Source organism: Arachis ipaensis, chromosome B07 (assembly GCF_000816755.2).
Source record: "Arachis ipaensis cultivar K30076 chromosome B07, Araip1.1, whole genome shotgun sequence".
Classification (NCBI taxonomy): domain Eukaryota; kingdom Viridiplantae; phylum Streptophyta; class Magnoliopsida; order Fabales; family Fabaceae; genus Arachis; species Arachis ipaensis.
Genome location: NC_029791.2, coordinates 10,973,593 through 10,994,087, shown reverse-complemented (window position 1 = coordinate 10,994,087; position 20,495 = coordinate 10,973,593). Strand labels below are relative to the sequence as shown.

At 30.5% G+C, this 20,495-nt stretch overlaps 2 protein-coding genes and 1 non-coding gene across 3 annotated transcripts; 2 read left to right on the top strand and 1 right to left on the bottom strand.

Annotated features, from left to right (window-relative positions):
• On the top strand, positions 696-4,976 carry LOC107608855 (laccase-4). Its single transcript, XM_016310605.2, has 6 exons — positions 696-885; positions 1,830-1,981; positions 2,107-2,351; positions 2,461-2,589; positions 2,921-3,838; positions 4,555-4,976. Exons 1-6 carry the CDS (start codon positions 772-774, stop codon positions 4,683-4,685), a joined length of 1,689 nt encoding a protein of 562 aa, XP_016166091.1. The 5' UTR covers positions 696-771; the 3' UTR covers positions 4,686-4,976.
• On the bottom strand, positions 5,150-5,222 carry TRNAR-CCU. Its single transcript has one exon. It is a non-coding gene; the product is annotated as a tRNA-Arg (tRNA).
• Positions 13,884-15,503, top strand: LOC107606619 (zinc finger MYM-type protein 1-like). The gene has a single exon (XM_016308659.1). It carries the CDS (start codon positions 13,884-13,886, stop codon positions 15,501-15,503), a length of 1,620 nt encoding a protein of 539 aa, XP_016164145.1.

Genomic DNA, 20,495 nt, shown 5'->3' with positions numbered 1-20,495 from the left:
TTCCTGATTCCTGAAGGATTATTATTTGTGTCATTATGGTGGTGAAAAGGAATAATAGCCAACAAAAAATAGAAATCAAAGAATTTTGAGTGCACTACAAATGGGCAATGAGAAAATTTGATATGTTGCTGTATATGCAGTTAAAAGGAACAAGCTATCCACAAAAGGTCATGAAGTAGTGCATGAACTGAAAACCATATCTCAACAACAAAATTCCATTGCTATTGACATTTATTTGCTGGCCTCTCACTAAATTTGAAATGATCATTGTCAAAACAGCTTTAATCCAGCACTGTAATAATTAACAATATATATGTAAATCTTCTGGAAGAGCTTAATAAGTTTCCAATAATACATACAAAAAAGAGGTGATTTGGAGGTAAGGGGAAAAAAAAAAAAACATGCAAATGGCACTAACTAATGAGAAAAATAATAAAAAATAAAAAAAGTATATATATTTTCAGCTGGGAAGTATTTTTCAATTCATAAGAAGCTTTATGTCAGCTGAAAATTGCACAAATGCATACACATCATGGGGAGGGCTCCATTGTGTAGTATGCAAGAAAGCTTGGTTAATAAAATTATAATACATGTGGCCGGCATTATTTATAGTCTCACCTACTTTTTGTAAAATGACATGGCATCAAAAAACATTGTTCTATTATATATATGCTAAGGTACCTGGTCATATTTTTAATTAATTCATAAATGAGAGACTATAATATAAGTGTCATTAGAAGAATTTGAGCACATAGAAAAGTTAATTGGTGAATGGTGGTAATGATGATGAAGAAAATGGAGCCACGCCTTCTAGCAATAATGTTTATGGCGGCTCTTTTTTTTCCATCGTTTGTTCACTCATTGGTTCGTCATTACAAGTTCAGTGTAAGTTTGTTTTCCCATGCCTTGTAGCCTCATAACAAATGGCATGCATGAGAAGAAAAATTAACTTCAAATGCATGGCTTTTGAAGTTTAGTATCTATACACTTACATCGATAGTATTTTTTTATTGACATCTACTTAACTAAAAGTGATATCTTTTTAAGATAATAATAAATACTAAAGTTTTCCCTACTTGTTTAATTTGCACCCAATTAGTATGAACACATTTTCCATGCTCAATTTTAATTTGTTGCCTCATGATAAGTGACTTGAGATAAAAATTAACTTCAAATATCAAAGGTATTTAAACATTATTGAAGTTTATATATAGTGTCATATAATTTTGTTACATTAAATATCTGATCATGTATTACCATTACCATGTAAATAAAAATATTTTTTGAGATAATAATTATTAAAGTTAACTGATTTTGATTTTCCTTGTATGACAGCACCTAATTGAGCACCCAAAGTGTATACAAATTAAAATCATATTATTATGTTGACATAATATCATAAATTATTCCTAAAAAGTATTATATATACATAAAAAATTAGTCACTAAATCAATGATGTATTTGTATATGTATTTAACTAAAATTTGACGATAATCTCCCACCTGATGTTATGTAAAAATATTATTTGTACACTAAAATTAGTAACTAAAATCAATCACTATGTGTTTATGTATAAATACATATAAATACATGTGTTATTTAACTCATTTTCAATATATATTTTATATTCTAATATATATTTTATACGAGTGACTGATTTGCTGATTGATTTTTAGTGTATACGTAATATAGGGTAGGCATGTATATCACTAAGATAGGCATGTATATTACTAAGATTCTCCGTTGAAAAGGTAAAGATAAATGGAGACACATTTGTGACTAGGAATCTTGATGTCTTTAAGGCAAAGAATTTATGTTGGTGATGCCAGGTGGTGTTGAAGAACACAACAAAGCTTTGCTCAACAAAATCATTTGTGACAGTCAATGGACAATTCCCGGGGCCAACTATCCATGCAAGGGAGGATGACACTGTCATTGTAAGGGTCACAAATCATGTTCCCTACAATGTTACACTCCACTGGTGAGAGATTACTACACAAATTGCAAGGAACTCAGAAAACTTGTATAGTGATATGATGAAAATAAAATAATAAGAAAAACAGAGAAAATTTGACTAGATGATTTATTTTTGGACTTACCATATAGGCATGGAATCAAACAGTTTCGAAGTGGTTGGTATGATGGACCAGCATATGTAACACAATGTCCAATTCAGCCAGGGCAGAGCTATATTTACAACTTTACCATCACAGATCAAAGAGGAACACTTTGGTGGCATGCACATATCACTTGGCTAAGGGCTACAGTGCATGGTGCTATTGTCATTTTGCCTAAAAGGGGCATTCCCTATCCATTTCCTAAACCTGACGATGAAAAGATAATTGTTTTAGGTAACTTTTAATGTTTTTCATTTGACTCCAAAACTTGTGTATTATGCTACTTTGTATTGAATTATCTTATCGATACTTTTTATACTATATACTCTTTTGTGGAGTGTAGGTGAATGGTGGAAATCGGATGTCGAAGCAGTGGTTGATGAGGCCACAAAATCCGGTGGACCACCAAACATATCAGATGCACACACCATCAATGGCCATCCAGGACCAGTTGCCGGTTGCATTTTCCAGGGTATATATGAATTAGGATTTAATTTACAAATTTTTTATGAATCATCAATATAATTTTTTTTAAAAAATAATACGTGTATATTAAAAATCAGGTATTATATATTTACGTATAAATATATGTGTAATTTAATTTATTTTTAATGTGTAATTTAATATTTTATACTGATAACCGATTTTGATGTAGAGCTATACATGTAACATGGTTGGGAATTTTTTATATAATCATCCAAGTGTATGTTATGGACTTCTAACATTATTGCTCCAAAGTTATAATAACATTTGAAAATTGAATAATCATCAGTAAAATATTATTACCAACCTTTAATTTGCAGGATATACTCTGCATGTTGAAAGTGGCAAGACCTATCTACTCCGCATAGTGAATGCAGCTTTGAACGATGAACTGTTCTTCAAAATTGCTGGCCATAAATTAACAGTGGTTGAAGCAGATGCGTCCTATGTTAAGCCCTTTGAGATTGACACTATATTCTTGAGTCCAGGCCAAACCACCAATGTCCTTTTAACCGCAAACCAACCTGTTGGAAAGTACTTAATTGCAATAACACCATTCATGGATGCACCAATTGGCTTCGACAACTTGACGGCGACGGCGACGCTTCGCTACAAAGGGACACCACCATACTCCAAAACAATGTTAAGCACTATTCCAGCTGTGAATGCAACTGAAGTAACATTCAGATTCATTGATTCTCTAAGAAGCATTAACACAAACACCTACCCTGCAAGAGTTCCATTAACCATAGACCATGACCTTTTCTTTGCAATAACTGTTGGGGTTAACCCTTGTGATACATGCCTTCAGGGGATAAGGATTGCATCTGCAATTAACAATATTACATTTGTGATGCCAACAACTTCACTCCTTGAAGCAAATTACTATAACATCCCTGGTGTTTTCACTGAGGATTTTCCACCAAGACCACCTATGGTTTTTGATTATACTGGGGTTCAACCAACTAATCTTCAGAGCAACAATGGAACAAAATTGTATAGGGTGAAATTCAATTCAAGTGTTCAGCTTGTGCTACAAGGAACTGCAATGATAGCACCTGAGAACCATCCCTTTCATTTGCATGGCTACAATTTCTTTGTTGTTGGACAAGGGCTAGGGAACTTTGACCCGGAGAAGGATCCCTTGACCTTTAATCTTGTTGACCCTGTTGAGAGGAACACAATTGGGGTACCAAATGCTGGATGGGCTGCAATAAGATTCAGGGCAGATAATCCAGGTACCAACAATTTACTTTCTCTTTTTCTCATTTTTTCCTAATTTTAGTGTACAAATAGTATTTTTGCAGAATTTGGCAATTACATCCGCAACGAGTAAGATAGGGTCGGTTTGGGTGTTAGGCCAATTTTATTTGTCCAATTCACACTTTTAATATATAATGTGTATGTTGATAAAATAAATATACATATAACAAACAATCAGATAATTAAACCAAAATTCTAATCTTTTATAGAAATATTTAGTGCAATCAAACTAATAACTTAATTTGTTATTAGTACATAAATAAAGATATGATAAAATATAAAAAAATTAAATATCGTGTCTTAGTGAAAATAAATTTGTTTTATGAATCAAGTTGGATAAAATCAGATTGAGAGATTTAGAGTGGGTTCAAGTTAAATTGAGTTTAAACCTTATTCTATCGAATGCATTGCCACATCTAATTGTTTGGCTCATTTCTAAACCATTTTTTAGAAAAAGGTCAATTATCCCACAATTTAATAAATGAAAAAAATTGAAACCGTTACATTGTTATGCTTAGTTTATAGTTGTGCAACTGAGATGAAATAGTTTAATTTATTATGCATTTTCAAGTGACACTTAACAGTGTACAAATTAAACACTCAAAAATATAATCAACATGGTAGCTAGGTCTATTTAGATTGTTTTGGCTAATTAATTGTTGTTGGATACAATATTGTGTGAATTTTGAAGGGGTTTGGTTCCTTCATTGCCACTTGGAAGTACACACAACCTGGGGACTTAAGATGGCATTCGTGGTAGACAATGGAGAAGGACCCAACGAGTCACTGCTTCCACCTCCTCCTGATCTTCCAAAATGCTAAAGCTTCATATACAAAGAGACAATCATATGCTGATATCATGGCCTTAAAGGATAGATATCATCAAGCTTGTTTTATTTGTGGCAGTTGGTGAACTTCTATTTTATTTTTAGCACAAATCAATAAAAAAATATATTGCTTTTAGATAGCAAAATTCATACGTTTCTTTTTTTTTTTTTCTTTTTTTAGTCAAGTTTAGGATATATACAATGTAATTTTCGAGTGCATAAAAAAACTGTATGTACTTGTTAAGAATTAAAATTGGTATTGATAATATAATAGTCTTCTTCGATATATCCTTGCCCTACATGTGTATACCCATATGAAAATATCTAATCTAATGAATAACCATTTGAAATCAAAGTAGGGTATAAGTTAATGTATTGACCTATTAGCTTGGTTGGTGATGGGAGTTTCTTCAGTTTATAGAAAAGTTTTAGAGCAGAAAAAAAAAATAAGAAAGAATGCGCGCCAGGTAGGGGTCGAACCTACGACCTTCTGCTTAGGAAACAGACGCTCTATCCACTGAGCTACAGGCGCCAGCTATTAATCTTATGCTTATTTATTTATTTGTTTTATTAATAGGTTTCAACCTAAGATCCCATACATACTATATGAATCTCTTATCAATGAACACCCAACTAAATGAAGTTTGAAAAAGATTTAAATGGAAGGTGTATAAGACTTCGTTATACATGTTGATGGGAGGACTGGGACTCGTCGGCCTTGATGACGACACGATTAGACCTTTGAATATCATGAATGGTACCTACAAAAATACTCTGACGTTCAAATCAAAATGAATCTAACAGATATAAATAAGAATTATGAATGTATAATGTCCCTTTATATAGCTTGTATTGTTATTTTATCTTTTTTTATTAGCTAAGATAAGAGAATTATTTAAATTTGAATATTAGTTACCGATCTTTGATTTTTTGGCCTAATTTGGAACATACGGAGTACCAGGCCTAATTTTTTGGCCTAGGAATCAGGCTATCGTTTGGCCAGTTTTGGAAACCCGAGTGCCAGGCCGAAACAGAAGGATAATTTAATCTCCAATCAGAAACATGTATATGAATTAAATACCAAAAAAAAAAAAGAAACATGTATATGAATTCAGCAACTATACAAATTAAACCTAAATTATAGTAATATAAACATAAAAAGTTAATTGTGGGAATTAAGTACTAAGGCAGTATTATTTATATACAACTAGAATTCATTAAATAATCAACAGTAGTTCTTCTAGAAAAGTTGGAAGTGGGAGAAAAAGAAAGAGAATGGAGAAATGGAGGTATATGATAGAGATATTTTGACTTTTCTTCAAGACTTATTGATTGTTTGATGAGTATTCTAGATATAGTACGTATTTCCTTCACTCTTGCATTGTTAACATAACATGAATTGATCAAGGATAGAAACTTGATCCATTATAAATACATCATTAAATTATATAGGATATAAGTATAAATATTGTATATATACAAATGATTATGCAACATGCATGCATGGGTTTATACTGAACTACTCCAACATGAAGTTGACTGGCAACTACCTTTTCTTATTACTTGTATATAGTCTTATCAGCTTTAATTTAGTCTCGGAAGGTTAAAGAATTAGGTTAGTCTTAGTAGTCTTACATACACGTTGAAAACGTCTCAGTCAAATAATAACAAGTTAACAACAACCAATTAATTTATATATAAAGTCAAAATCAATTTAATAGATATATGTTATGTTATATACTTATATCTCATCTCTCATATTCATTAAACAAAAAAAATTTAAAAAAATGAGGCTACGGTCTCTAGAAGGAGACTCCGTTGTAGCATTCATTATACCTTCTAACAAGAATGATAGGTAGTCAAAAGTTTTTGGTTAATATATAATTAATACTTTCAAAAATAAGTATATTTAATATTTTAGTTATTTTAATTATATTAATTTTAAAATATTGATATAATTCTAATTCTTATTCATTATCCAATAATAATAATAATAATAATAATAATAATAATAATAATAACTTGAAAAACCTGTATATAAACTATTTCAATTATCCGTGTATTATTGTTAAAATTCTATATGTTCCTAAATATAAGTCTTGAAAAAATACGACATGGCACGTGTTATTAGTGTAGAGTTGTTTAGGTTTGTTTAGAAAGATATAATAGAATTTATATTTCTAAATTTCAATACATATATTTCTATTTCAATCTGTGTATACAGTGGTGGATCTAGGGGGGCCTAAGGTGGCCATGGTCACAACTAGAAAATAGATAAATACAGACAGATTTACAGACAGATTTAGTCTTTATTACAAACGGATTTTTGGTTACCGACGAAATTACCGACGGATTATCCCTCTGTAAAAGTCTCGTCAGAAATTATTTACCGACGAATTTTTTTTCCGTCGGAAAATTACCGACGGATTTTTACTAGTTACCGACGGATTTTCCCTCTGTAAATTCTCCCTCCATTTCCTGAAGGCGACAAACTTACAGACGGATTTTTCGTCTGTAATTACAGACGAATTTTCAGACAGATTTTTCGTCTGTAATTACAGGCGAATTTTCAGACGAATTTTCCATCTGTAATTACAGATAGATTTTCAGACGGATTTTTCGTCTGTAATTACAAACGGATTTTCTGACAGATTTTCCGTCTGTAATTTAAACTTTGGAAAATCATGATTATAGACAGAAAATTTGTCTGTAAATCCGTCTGTAAGGTAAAATAATTTTTTTTTATTTTTTCTAATTACAAAATTAACTTGTTTTCATACAAAATAAATATAAATTTAATACAAATTTTTATCTAATTTATATTCGAATATTTATAATATTTCAAAAAATAAACAAATTCATCGTATTAAAAATAAACAATATTTACAATAAATTATTCAATATAAATTGAAGATACAGCTGAAATGATTTCATTTGTTCTAGGGTCAGCACTTTTTAAAGAAACGCCACAAGGATCTTCTTTAACCAGAAGGGCAAGAACATTTAGTGAGCTCCATGTTTTTGTCACATTGCTGCTTGAATCTCCCAAAGTAACAGCAAAGACAGCATCAAATCCTCCTGCTCCTGGAACTCCAGCCAACAACACTCCTTCCAAGTTTAGTGTAGCATCTAAAAGTTTTGTTTGTGATTTTGGTTCAATCTGCATGAATTGCAAGGAAAGAGTAGTGATATTCTACCAGCAGATATAATTTATAATCAACATCATCCAACCAGAAGAAGCCTAATAATAAGTGCCAAATCAATGAAAGGAACTTACAGGAACACCTGCAGCCTCACCCATGTGACAATCTTCTCCATGTGTCCATGGATTTCTGAGGGTCAAACTTTTGCCATTTTTTTACAGCACCAACCATTGATGGCGTAGATGAACCACCAGTTCCTGGTTCTCCTAGTAACTAAAAAAACAATATATAGTCAGAATATTAACCAATAGACTTCATATTCTTATGATAAGAAAGTCATTCAACCTGAAGTAAAAGGAAAATGTGGGGGTATAAGAGATTTAAATTGCTTACCAGAGTCATCAAAGGTGGTATAGAGAACTCAGTCCTCTCATGGTCCCAGTTTCCATTCAGAATGTCACTGATAACTTCTGGTGCAGGCAATGCTTGTGCTGCAACCTGCAATGTCAGCAAAACAACATAATTAAAGCATTTTTTGCCTAAAACACAAGACACATTAAAAGGGTAAGTGCTGAATACTTGTACGGAAGAAATCACTTCCGGTGAAAACATTTCTTCCGGTGAAAACCGCACATAACGTTGACTGCCATACACAGCTGAACTAACATCAAACCCACTGCCAACTTTTCCTTGGGCAATACAATGAGCAGTTTGAGCTATTTTATGCAACAAATCAATATCTGTGTAATCCTTCCTATCCTGTTGATCTTTAGAAGAGGAAAGCTTTATGACACCAAGGTAGTGTTTGTTTGTAGAGACACGACAGAACAGGACACTAAAACAAAGACAATAGGACAGAAATATTAAAAATTATGTTTTGTGTATCGTGTTTGGATACGATGGATATGACACTAATGTAATGTCCAGTATTATGTTTGGATACACATGGACAAGACTAAAATATTATATGAAATGACCAAAATAGCCATGTGATTCCAAATTTTTTAATATAAACTAATTTAATAAAGAATGAGAGTACATAGGAGTACAGACAGTAGGAACTTGAAAAAAATATTTGAAGCAGTCAAAAATTTTAATAAAAAATTATATAATAGTATTTATATTAAAATAAAATTTATAAATATAATTATTTTATTTTTAAATTTATTACTAATTATTTTTGTTATTATTTTTATTACAAATCAAATAATATAATATAAGGTTAAAATGATGTTGAAGTAAGAATGATAAGAAAAAAGAAACTAGCCAGTCCAATAAAAATTTCTATAAAAAAGAGAAAGTACCTAAAGAAAAAAAATAGAAAGAAGGAAAACATAGAAATAGAAAAAGAGCATGGAGAAAAAAAAAAAAAGTACTTTCTGAGAACAACGCAAAATAAGAAAAATAAGAAGGAGTAACAGTGGAATAATAAAAAATAGCACCATGGACAAAAAAGAAAAAAATTCATAAAAACAGTCCGTGTCCCTCTTCCAAATCCCGTGTCCATCATTGTCCTTCGTAAAAGAGTGGACACAAAAGTATAAAAAACTGTCCCGGAGACAATATGTTCAGTGTCCATGTCTTTGCTTCCAAACGCTTTTTAAAGATGTGCTGTCCATGTCTCTGTGTCCTGTCTCCGAAACAAACGCTACCCAAGGTAATGAAGTAAAGCACCAACTACAGCAGTTGTCATAGCAGCAGATGAGCCCAAACCAGTCTTAGCTACTTCAGGCTTGCAATCTCCACCATTACCATCATCAGTATTGAATGTTATGGATGCAAAAGGCGGAATACTCGCCAATGACTCCGGTGTCAAAGGGAGTCCACGTCTCTCAATCTACACAAGTTTTGCAACATCAAAACTTCACTCATGCTCATTCTGTTCTGTACACTAAGCTAGCACACATCATTCAACCCTTAAATCAAGTGTTAAACACATCTAATGGTAGAAATTGCAAATGACTATAAAGCATGGCTAGCAGCCTAGCAACAGTGCAACACAATCCATACTACATAGAGCCAAATACTACGAACATTTATTTTCTTCTTTTACATTGTTTCTTAGCTTCTTCCATTTGTTTATATCAGTGGGAGTATATAGTGTGAATTATTATTGGTTAAGGATTAGCTAATCTGCATCCTGAGGTTTAAATGGCAATTAGTTTGTTGCATTTTAGTCCTTAGGCTGCAGATTATCACTTCCTTTTTAATCAATGCGGATGAGTTAAACCAGTTACACATATCATGATAAATTAACCTTATGCTAGTTGTTATGTACTTCAACAACCACTACATATTCTCAAAGGTAACTGAGATAAATGGAACAACCATAAATAATCTTGGAGAAGCATCATAGTCATTGTTTTTATATGCTCCTTTAATAAATAATCTTGTATTTTTCCTAGAAATAGAAGAATATAAAACACTCATATAAATCAAATGTGTAATGCAGGATCCAAATTAAAGTCCTTGCAAACCAAAGAATTCCATGCTGGTCCATATGCTTCATCAGGTTTCTATGATTCAAAGCATTTTATTTTAGTCTTTGGTTAACACACAAAGCCATGCAGTATTAATTATGCATATAAAATAATTAAACTATATATATAGCATAACTAAAAGACGACTAAGCAAGCAGCAAGATTGATTCTGTTTTCTATGGTTGGTGAGTCATATTTGAAAGAACACTCATCGGATGGGATCGCTAATTTTGATGACAAACTCCTAATTTGTTTATCATAAAACTTTATAGCTAGATCAGATCTTGAACTACAGATACCAAATTTAATACCTCATGAAAAAATTTAGCTTATTTTTGCTTTTTTATTGTTTTTGGAAAAGGAAGTAATAATTGAAAATGGATGTTATGAACTGTTTGATGAAATAAGCAATGGAAATAGAATCAGGCATCAAGAGCTTGGTGAGCCGAATTCATAACATGGTTCTGCATATAACCTCTTGCATGTCTGTTTATTCAATTCCTTTGCAGTAGTGTCACAACAATTTAAATACAAGTCACTAAGCAGAACACGATTTCACTTTGATATCAGTAAACCCTCTTGAAAGGTTATCTTAAAGTCTTCAGATTTCAAATGAAAAATCCATTTCCTTGCATTAATTGTGACCCGCCATTCATAACAAGAAGCTTCACCAATGCCTTAACAAATAATTTAACTTAACAACAAAAAAGGTCCTCATATCAGAGCTATCTAACCATGTGACCTTAGAAAAGATGCACTCCAAAGTACTTTCTAACCATCCACGGCTTAATAGAAAAGAATATTCTCTAATTTATCTTTGGTTTCCCAAACTATACACAGCTTTATATATTCATTTATCAATTAACTATTCACAGTTTGGTTTAGAACACAATTGAAATACCTGGAAAGATGGTAAACTGAGTTGTATGTCCTTTCCCAGATATGTTTTCAGCTCCTCTCGCCGATTGCTTGTCGGTGGCAATTTGATCAACATAGTTAGGAATCTCCAGTGAAAAGGGTTTCATTTGGCCACAAGATTCCCCATATTGAGATCCAAAGAGACTCCACCAGGGCCCTGAAGAATTGTGAGCAATCCCTTCATGTTCCTTATTAGGATAAACACTTTGCTTCGCCATATACACCACTCGAATCGATCCAAAAGATGATTTCTAGGATCACACAAACAATAAGAATCTCAGGATCAGAAACAACAAACCAACAGAAAGTTTTGAAATAACAATTTTCCCCCAAAATAAAAAAGACAAAAGGGGATAGATAAACTGCATTAAAAGCATATTCTAATTTTCTATCGTGTTTATCTAGTCTTACTCTTGAGCATTGGTTTATCTAATTTTCTAAACTGATACTTTCTTCTCACCTCAGGACAACTGCAGTTGTAGATCTAAATTAAAAAGAGAGGTTAGTGGCAGACATATATATCAGCAAAAGGAAAACTAATCTGAAACTAATACAAGTCAAACAACCAAATAAACAGAAACACCGTCATTAAGAAGTAACCATAAGCTTTCAAGTTATAGAACAAACACACAAATTGAACAGTACAAAGTACCCTTTCCATGTAAGGAGAATCTGCACATCACTGAATATGAAGATAAGTAATTTATAGAAAAACTAAAGGGATAAAAAAAACACATTCTTGTAATGTGATGTATCGTAGAACAAAGGGATAAAAATGAAGGTAAAAGACATCACAGTCATTGTATCAAACATGTGGTGATCATTACCCAAGTGGTGCCAATACAGAAGGCCCTCTCCTTCTGCACTTCCAAACACTCCTGCCAAATAAATAAATAAACAGGGAGTTTAAAAATGAATTAGAATTAGTATTCATAATTTCATCTGAATCAGAAGTGAAAGCGTGAAGCAGCTGAGGTGTTCACCTTGTCGAGATCCTCACGAGAACGAGAGGTTCTCGTAGTTCTTGTACTGCTTCAATCGAGTCTCGCGGTACTTCTGTAGCTGTGGTAAAGCTTCACCCATGGAATCCGTTGTATATCCTTCCCATGGAGCTTCAGCATAGCCACACGCAGGAGGAGACAGAGACCGGCGACGTAGGAGGAAAAACAGAGCGTTACGGGTTTCAGCCATGGAGGAAGGAGCGACGTTTGAAGGCTTACGAGAGAGTGAGCACGACGGAGGCTTTGAGACGGAGGGAGCGTCGATGGAGGGAGCGGCGAAGAAGGGGTTGGAAGCGCGACGAAGTTCTGGAATTAGGGTTGGAGGCGCGACGAAGCTCTGGGGTTAGGGTTGGATGCGGCGGCGGAGGGAGCCCGTGCGACGCATGGTACGACGGAGAGAGATCTGTGACGCCAGCGGCAGCGACAGCGGCGGAAGAAGCTGGTGTGATGGAGAGAAGAAGCAACTCGGTGACGGAGAGAGGAAGAAGCTCATTTGACATGGGTAGAGTGTAAATGGATCGAGTGGATAGAGATAAGATTTCAGTTATCTCAATATTTACCGACGGAAAATTTAAATTACAATCGGTAATAATTTAACAAAACGCACCGTTTTGTCTATTTAATTATAGACGGATTTTCCGTCTGTAACCATTTTTCACGGAAAAAAATTAATTTTTTCGATGGATTATAAATTAAAATAATTAAAAACTGCACTATGTATTAGATATTTGAATTATTGCTCTTGTTAACAAATAGCCCATTCTAATAATTAATAAAAATGGTTCTATTATACTAGCCCAAGCCCATACTATTAATTAAAGTAACATTAGTACATATTTCAAATATTTGTTTCAAACCATCAGAGGCATCAGCGCCACTTTTCTCTCTCTTTTAGTGGTTTCCAAACTTTTGGTCTTCTACTCTTCTCATTCTAATTTTCTTTCCATACCAAAACAAGACATATGAAGAAAAACCATTGAAGAGAAGTGAACAGCAAAATATTAACCATTGAATGCACAACAAAAATTTAAAGAGGTATATTTCAATTTTTTTAAGTTAATAACAATGTCAAGTATTATTTATATTATTTATTTAAAATAATTAATTTATTTTTTTATAATGGACAGTGTTCAAAGATTGAAGTGAGGGCAAAACTCAATAGAATTATTTTTGGGTGAGACTTGGAATAAAAAAATAATCAGGTAATTCAATAACTTTATTTTTGGTTATTATATATTTGTGTTTCTAAAATTATTTGTTATTGCTCAATAGGTTTACTATTTTTTTAAAAGAAAATAATATATATGCAATTATTTTTGTTTTTTTTGTTAGATAGTTCAAGTTAAAAATGTCAAAGATGAAAACAATTCACTCATTTTTCAAGAGAAAAGAGAGAATATATGATAAACAAAATTCAGCTTCAGATTCTTTGAATAATGTTCAAAATATTATTGAACAACCTGTGACACAACTTGTTGAGCAAGATATTCAACCCCCTGCTTCCAAAATAACAAGAACTGAAATAGATCAAGTTAATATTGATACATTGATGCATGATCCCGGAAAGCGTCCGCAAATTTGAAATTATCCTATCAATCAACAAGATGAAATCCGTAGAGCATACATAAAGTTTGGACCATATCAATTTATTATGGATGAGTACCCTCTTTCTGGTCTAGAAAGTCATCCTCGTCGTTTCAAAGCTCATTGGTTTAAGAGTTTTTCTTGGCTAGAATATTCGCCAGAAGTGGATGCTGCATTTTGTCTTCCATGCTATTTATTTTCTAGAAAATCAAGTCCATTCACATCAGGAGGATTTCGCAATTGGAAAAAAGTGAATAATGGAAAGGATTGTGCATCTTTATCTCATGTGAGTAAATCTCTTAATTCTCCTCATAATATTGCTGTTAAGTCTTGTAAAGATTTGCTTAATCAATTATGTCACATTGACAAAGTATTGGCTAAGCAAAACTCACAAGTTTTAAGCAATAGATTGCGTCTTAAAGCCTCTATTGATACTGTCAGATGGTTAACGTTTCAAGCTTGTGCTTTTAGGGGACATGACGAGAGTCATGAGTTTCAGAATCGAGGAAATTTTCTTGAAATGTTAAAATTATTAGCTTCTTACAATAAAGAAGTGGATGCAGTTGTTTTGGATAATGCTCCTCAAAATGCAATATACACATCACCTTCTATTCAAAAGGAAATTCTACATGTTTTTGCTAGAAAGGTGCAAAATGAAATTCGCAATGAGATTGGTAATGCAAAATTTTGTTTGATTGTTGATGAAGCTAGAGATGAATCTAGAAGAGAACAAATGGCACTTGTTGTTAGATTTGTTGATAAGCATGAATTTGTCAAAGAAAGGCTAATAGATGTTGTTCATGTCAAAGATACTACTTCTGCTACTCTAAAACAAGAGATTTATTCTGCATTATCTCATCACAATCTCAACATTCAAAATGTTCGAGGTCAAGGGTATGACGGAGCTAGTAATATGCGTGGAGAGTGGAAAGGGTTACAAGCTTTAATTATTCAAGAATGTCCTTATGCATATTATATTCATTGCTTTGCTCATCAATTACAGCTAGCTCTTGTTGCCGCGGCTAAAGAAGTTGTTGATGTTCATGCTTTTTTCCAAAGTTTGAGTAATATTATCAATGTTGTGTGCTCTTGCAAATGCAATGATGAATTACGATCTGCTTATGCAACTGAAATTTCTCATTTAGTTGCAACTAATCAAATTGAAACAGGAAGGGGAGCAAATCGAATTGGCACATTAAAAAGATCAGGAGATACTAGGTGGAGCTCTCACTTCAACTCAATTTGTATCCTTTTACGTATGTTTGGAGCAACAACTTCAGTTCTGGAAGATTTGGCTACTAATGGATCTACATATTCTCAACGTGGTGATGCTACTTATGCTCTTAAATCTTTATTATCATTTGATTTTGTTTTCATTTTACATATGATGAAAGAAATCATGGGAATCACTGATAAACTTTGTCAAGTATTGCAACAAAAATCTCAAGACATTTTGAATGCTATGCATCTGGTTTCTAGTACAAAGTCATTGATTCAACAGTTAAGAGATAGTAGTTGGGGAGCACTTTTGGAGAAAGTTGGTTCTTTCTGCAATGATCATGCTATTCAGATACTTGATATGGGTGCTTCTTTTAGTGACATAATTCGGTCTCGTCGTAAAAAGGATGTTGTCACTGTTGAACACCACTATCGTGTTGACATTTTTACTAGCGTGATAGATTTTTAATTGAAAGAGCTAAATAGTAGATTTAGTGAGCAAGCAACCGAGCTCCTCATATTGAGTACATCTTTAGATCCTAAAGATGCTTTCAAGTTATTCAGTGTTTGCAACATATGCAATCTTGCAAAGAATTTCTATCTTTAGATTTTTCTGAGCAAGAAAAGATTCAATTGGATTATGAGTTACAACATTATGAACTTGATGTGGTTAAAGCTCCAGATTTTCAGAATTTGTCTACTCTTGCTGAATTGTGTCAAAAATTGACAGAGACAGGAAAATCAAATATATATCCTTTAATAGATAGATTAATTCGTCTTGTTTTGACTCTCCCTGTGACAACAGCAACAACTGAACGGGCCTTTTCAGCTATGAAGATTATTAAGACAAGGTTTCGAAACAAGATGAAAGATGAATTTTTAGCAGATTGTATGATTGTATATATTGAAAAGGAAATTGCTTCAAAATTTACTTCAGAGATGATAATTGATGATTTTAGTTCCATGAAACATCGTCGAGCAAGTTTAAAAATGTCAAAATCTTAAAGTATGTAGTTGAACATTAACTTTTATATAATATAATTACTTTTTTGATATATATGCTACAAATCATATTTTGTTAATTTTTTGATTAATACTAAATGAATAATATATAATTATACTAATTTAACAACATATCTTCATTATAATTAATACTAAATGCACTATTAAACTACTTATCAATTATCAATTAAAAATACTTTTAATAATTTTAATGATAATAATAATATCAATAATAGTAATAATAATAATAAAAAATCTTTGTTACCCGATTCACGTATATCAAATAATTTTTTTAAATTATTTTATAAAAAATATCTTTAATATAATTATATTGTAATTAATATTTAATGAATAATATATAATTATACTAATTTAGAAACATATCTTCATTATAATTGTATCAAATCAAAATTTAATGCATTATTAAAAAATACCTTAATAATAGGTATTTATTTTATTTATTTTTGTTTTACTAAAATCTATATAATAAATTACCTTAATAATAAGTAATTACCTTAATAACAAAATGATATAGTAATCACTTCAATATTTACTTTTTAGACAGCTCAATTTTCATTAAACGTAATAGAAACCATAAAAACCAACAATAAATTCTTACTTGAGTTTTTCGTTATTCTTATATATAGGCTTTATTTTTTTAATAATACATTATATATATATTTATATCTATTTTTTAAACAGTAATAATATTATATATTTATATATCTTTTTTTTAATTCTTTCTTAAAAATATTGACATATAATTAATATAAATAACATATATATTGAATAAATATCTCTATTGAATTAATTATAACGATTAATACAAGATAATAACATAAGAATAACTTAATTATAGCAAGAATTTGCATTAAAATTATTGACTAATAATTTGAATATGATTGATATAGTTAAATTGATAATTGATAATACTGAGAGTATATATATAGCAATTATATCAATTATAATAATAATTCACGTGACTTTATATGCAATAATTTGAATTATAATTGTCACCTAGTTATACTTGAATATTATTTAATTTTAGATATTTTATAGGTAAAAGTTATTCTCACGTAAATTATCATCATTATTCAATAATAATAATAATAATAATAACCTCATTCATATTTTTTTTTTCTCTTTATTATTTTTAATACCTAATGGCTACAAGCTATGATTCTATCAACAGTATTATTACCTATAATAGATTATGTAATGAAAAGGTTTGAAAAATAAAGGCAAGGATTATAAGGTTATGGAAAGTCTCATCCAAATTTGACAAGAGTAAGATAGCTTACCTAAAAATGGTTCTCATGGATGATAAGGTAGGTTGATTATCCTCTATGATTTCTTCAAGTGATTTAATAGAGTTATAAGTGCTAATGGTCTTCATTTTTAATTTGTTTTACAGTGTGATAAAATTCATTGTTCAAACAAAAATTATTTGACAAAGATATTTGAGAATGATTTAATCAAGGGGAAGGTTTGTGTCTTCTCAAAATTTTCTGATTGAGGAATCAAACAGAATTTATCTTCCGACTGCACATGTGTGTAGAATAACTTTTAAGAAGGAGTCACGTATACGATCGATGATCGTAACATTCCTGACAATCATTTCAATTTTCTCGATCACATGCTGATATATTGAGACAAACAAATGAAAAGGCTAACTTATTTGGTACGTAGTTAATTTGTATTATTATTATTATTATTGTGTTGTTCATTTATTTGTCTTTAATTTCATGCTTTTAATTCGTTTTTTTAATTAGATGTTATTAGACTCTTGACTGGAAAAGGAGAACTTATATCATGGTCAAAAATAGGAAAAAGTGGCCATTATATTGTGGTTGATCTCCATGATTTGCAATATGTGAAGATTTAAAATTTTACAATTATAATTTGTTTTGTAACAATAGATTATTATCTATTCATATGCAAAATCTTTTTTTATTATATATTATTACTTATTTCTGTTAATTTCTGCTTTTATTAAGAAATGAGAAAAAATTAAATGCACACTGTAGAATTAATTTGCAACTCAACTACTCAATTATCTATGTGATCACCAAGCAACCAAATACATATTAATTATCCAATTTGCAAAATTTAACAAGGGCATTAGTAAGCATATTGATTTAACCCTTTATTTGACATATTTATTTATATTATATTTATAATCATGTTATAATTATTTTTAAAACTATCTTTTTAAAAAATACTATTAATATTAACATATGATATATTAAATAGATATTTTAAAAGTAACAGTAGCTTATGAAAAATAAAAATTAACGTAAATAAATATTGCAAAACATATATCTATACAACTCCTTTTGTTTTTTTTTCTAATACAGACACAGTTCAACTAAACTCTATTTACCCCAAAATTATGTGATAGAGTGCAAAACTTTAACCGATAATAAAGCTGGAAATATTGTTCTTATCTCAATACTAAATCTAATTCCAAATAATGAAACATTATCCATCAGATTTTAAAGAAGACAATTTTTAATTATCATGTCATTTGCAATGACAATAAATAAGTCCCATAGAAAAACTCTATCGAAAGTTGGAATTTACCTTCCAAGACCAGTTTTTACCCATGGTCAATTGTATGTTACGTTACTAAGGGTAACCAGTAAAGATGGTCTACAAGTGCTGCTGTTGCAAGATCATGTGCACTTGGAAGATAACTGCACGATGAATGTGGTATATAGAAAAGTTTTTGAGAGCTTATAATAAAAAGGTAATAACAAAATGTCTTACTTAAATTTATTTATTTATTAAAATTTATTACTATCAATTAAAAAAATTTAACAATTCTAGGAGCTAATGGATATGCATTCTTATTGTACATTAATAGCTTGAGAATATTAAAATTATCATAAAAATCCGTATTATTTTATTCTCCTGATAAACAATTTTATAATTACGTTAATCATATAATTTTATATACTAACATTGATACAATGTTGTTTCAGATATATATTTTACAGGTATCAAAGGATAGCGTTGAATTGTTATTCAGTAGGTTTAAATTATTTATTGTTTATTGCAAAACTTTTTGCATTAGGATTCTCTATTAATTTGTACTTTATTTTGAGTTGATTTTGATATGTTCTTACTTCAGAGTAAACCAACATATAAACTTTGATAGTGAATTTAAGTATTACTAGATTATTTATGTTCATATTAAGTATATATGTTTGATTTATTGAAAAAAGTAGAATAAATAACTATTTTATAGTTAATACAATTAACACTATATTAAAAAAATGCATACAAATTATTTTTTATTAATTAAATTATTATAATTGAAATTAATTTTAACACAAAAGTTTAGAATTATAATTTCTATCTTATCACATGCATGGTACGGGTTATTAAACTTGTTAATACTTTTAAAAATAAGTGAAAAAGATTATTTAAGAAACAAGTAGACTACATGTTAATTAAAACAATTCCGTTACGTTACCAACTGCTGCATTTCTGCCAACTCTTATTTATAACTGTATTTACTGGAAGTGTCTTTGTGAATGTGTCTAATAAAAATATCTTTTCTATAGCTGTATTTAATAGAAGTGTATTTATAGATATATTTTTTTATGTGTCTCTTTATATATGTGTTTAAAATATAATAATTAATTATTTTTGGTAATAAATTGGTAAATAATATGTTGGTACCCTATATTTTTTCTAATTAAAATACATCTAGTTATTATTAATTATATGTTGACTGAAAAACATTAGTCACATACACTTTTTTTTTTTGTGATTTGTGTGTATGCAGAGTATACTATTTCATGCGTACATCACTCAAATATATGTGTGCAAAAACTTGACAAATATGTATACGAAATTTGTTGGTCATATCATCAATTATGGGGAAAAAATAGCTTAGCTCCTAAAATTTTTCATTTTGCAATGAGTTTTGTGCTGAAATGTGGGCTTAATATAAATCATTTGTTAAAACCTTTAAAATAAATTTATTAAAAGAACTTAGGGAGTGCTTTTTTTTTTGGGTTGGGTAGGTGGGGTTTGGGGGAAGGGATTTTGGTTGTTCAAAATTGTTGAAACGTTTTTTATTTTTAATTAATTGATGATTTATTTGTTTTCAAAATAAAAAATGAAGGATCTATTTGTTTTTTATTTTTTAATTATGATGTAATTGAATATAAAAAAGCCTACGCCTATATATTAAATAATTGTTGTATCTAAAATGTATTTGACTTGTAAATACGACAATTCAATAAAAAATATTCGTGCTTCTTAATAAAAAAAATACAACACGACGAAACTAAAATTATTAACGTGCAGAGTAGAATAAAATTAAGTTAACGGAGATATAAAGGGAAATGAACAAACTATCATATTCACTATAGGCTATAGCCTATATAGGTTACAGCCATTGTTTAGAAGAAAATTTACCGACTAATTAAGAAGAGGCACAATGTCC

Excerpts from the sequence above, each read along its gene's own strand:
- LOC107608855 (XM_016310605.2), top strand. The coding sequence starts at position 772 with ATGGTGGTAATGATGATGAAGAAAATGGAGCCACGCCTTCTAGCAATA. Across the intron at positions 1,982-2,106 it reads TACAATGTTACACTCCACTG|GCATGGAATCAAACAGTTTC; the intron begins GTGAGAGATTAC and ends CTTACCATATAG. Across the intron at positions 3,839-4,554 it reads ATTCAGGGCAGATAATCCAG|GGGTTTGGTTCCTTCATTGC; the intron begins GTACCAACAATT and ends TGAATTTTGAAG.
- LOC107606619 (XM_016308659.1), top strand. The coding sequence starts at position 13,884 with ATGGATGAGTACCCTCTTTCTGGTCTAGAAAGTCATCCTCGTCGTTTC.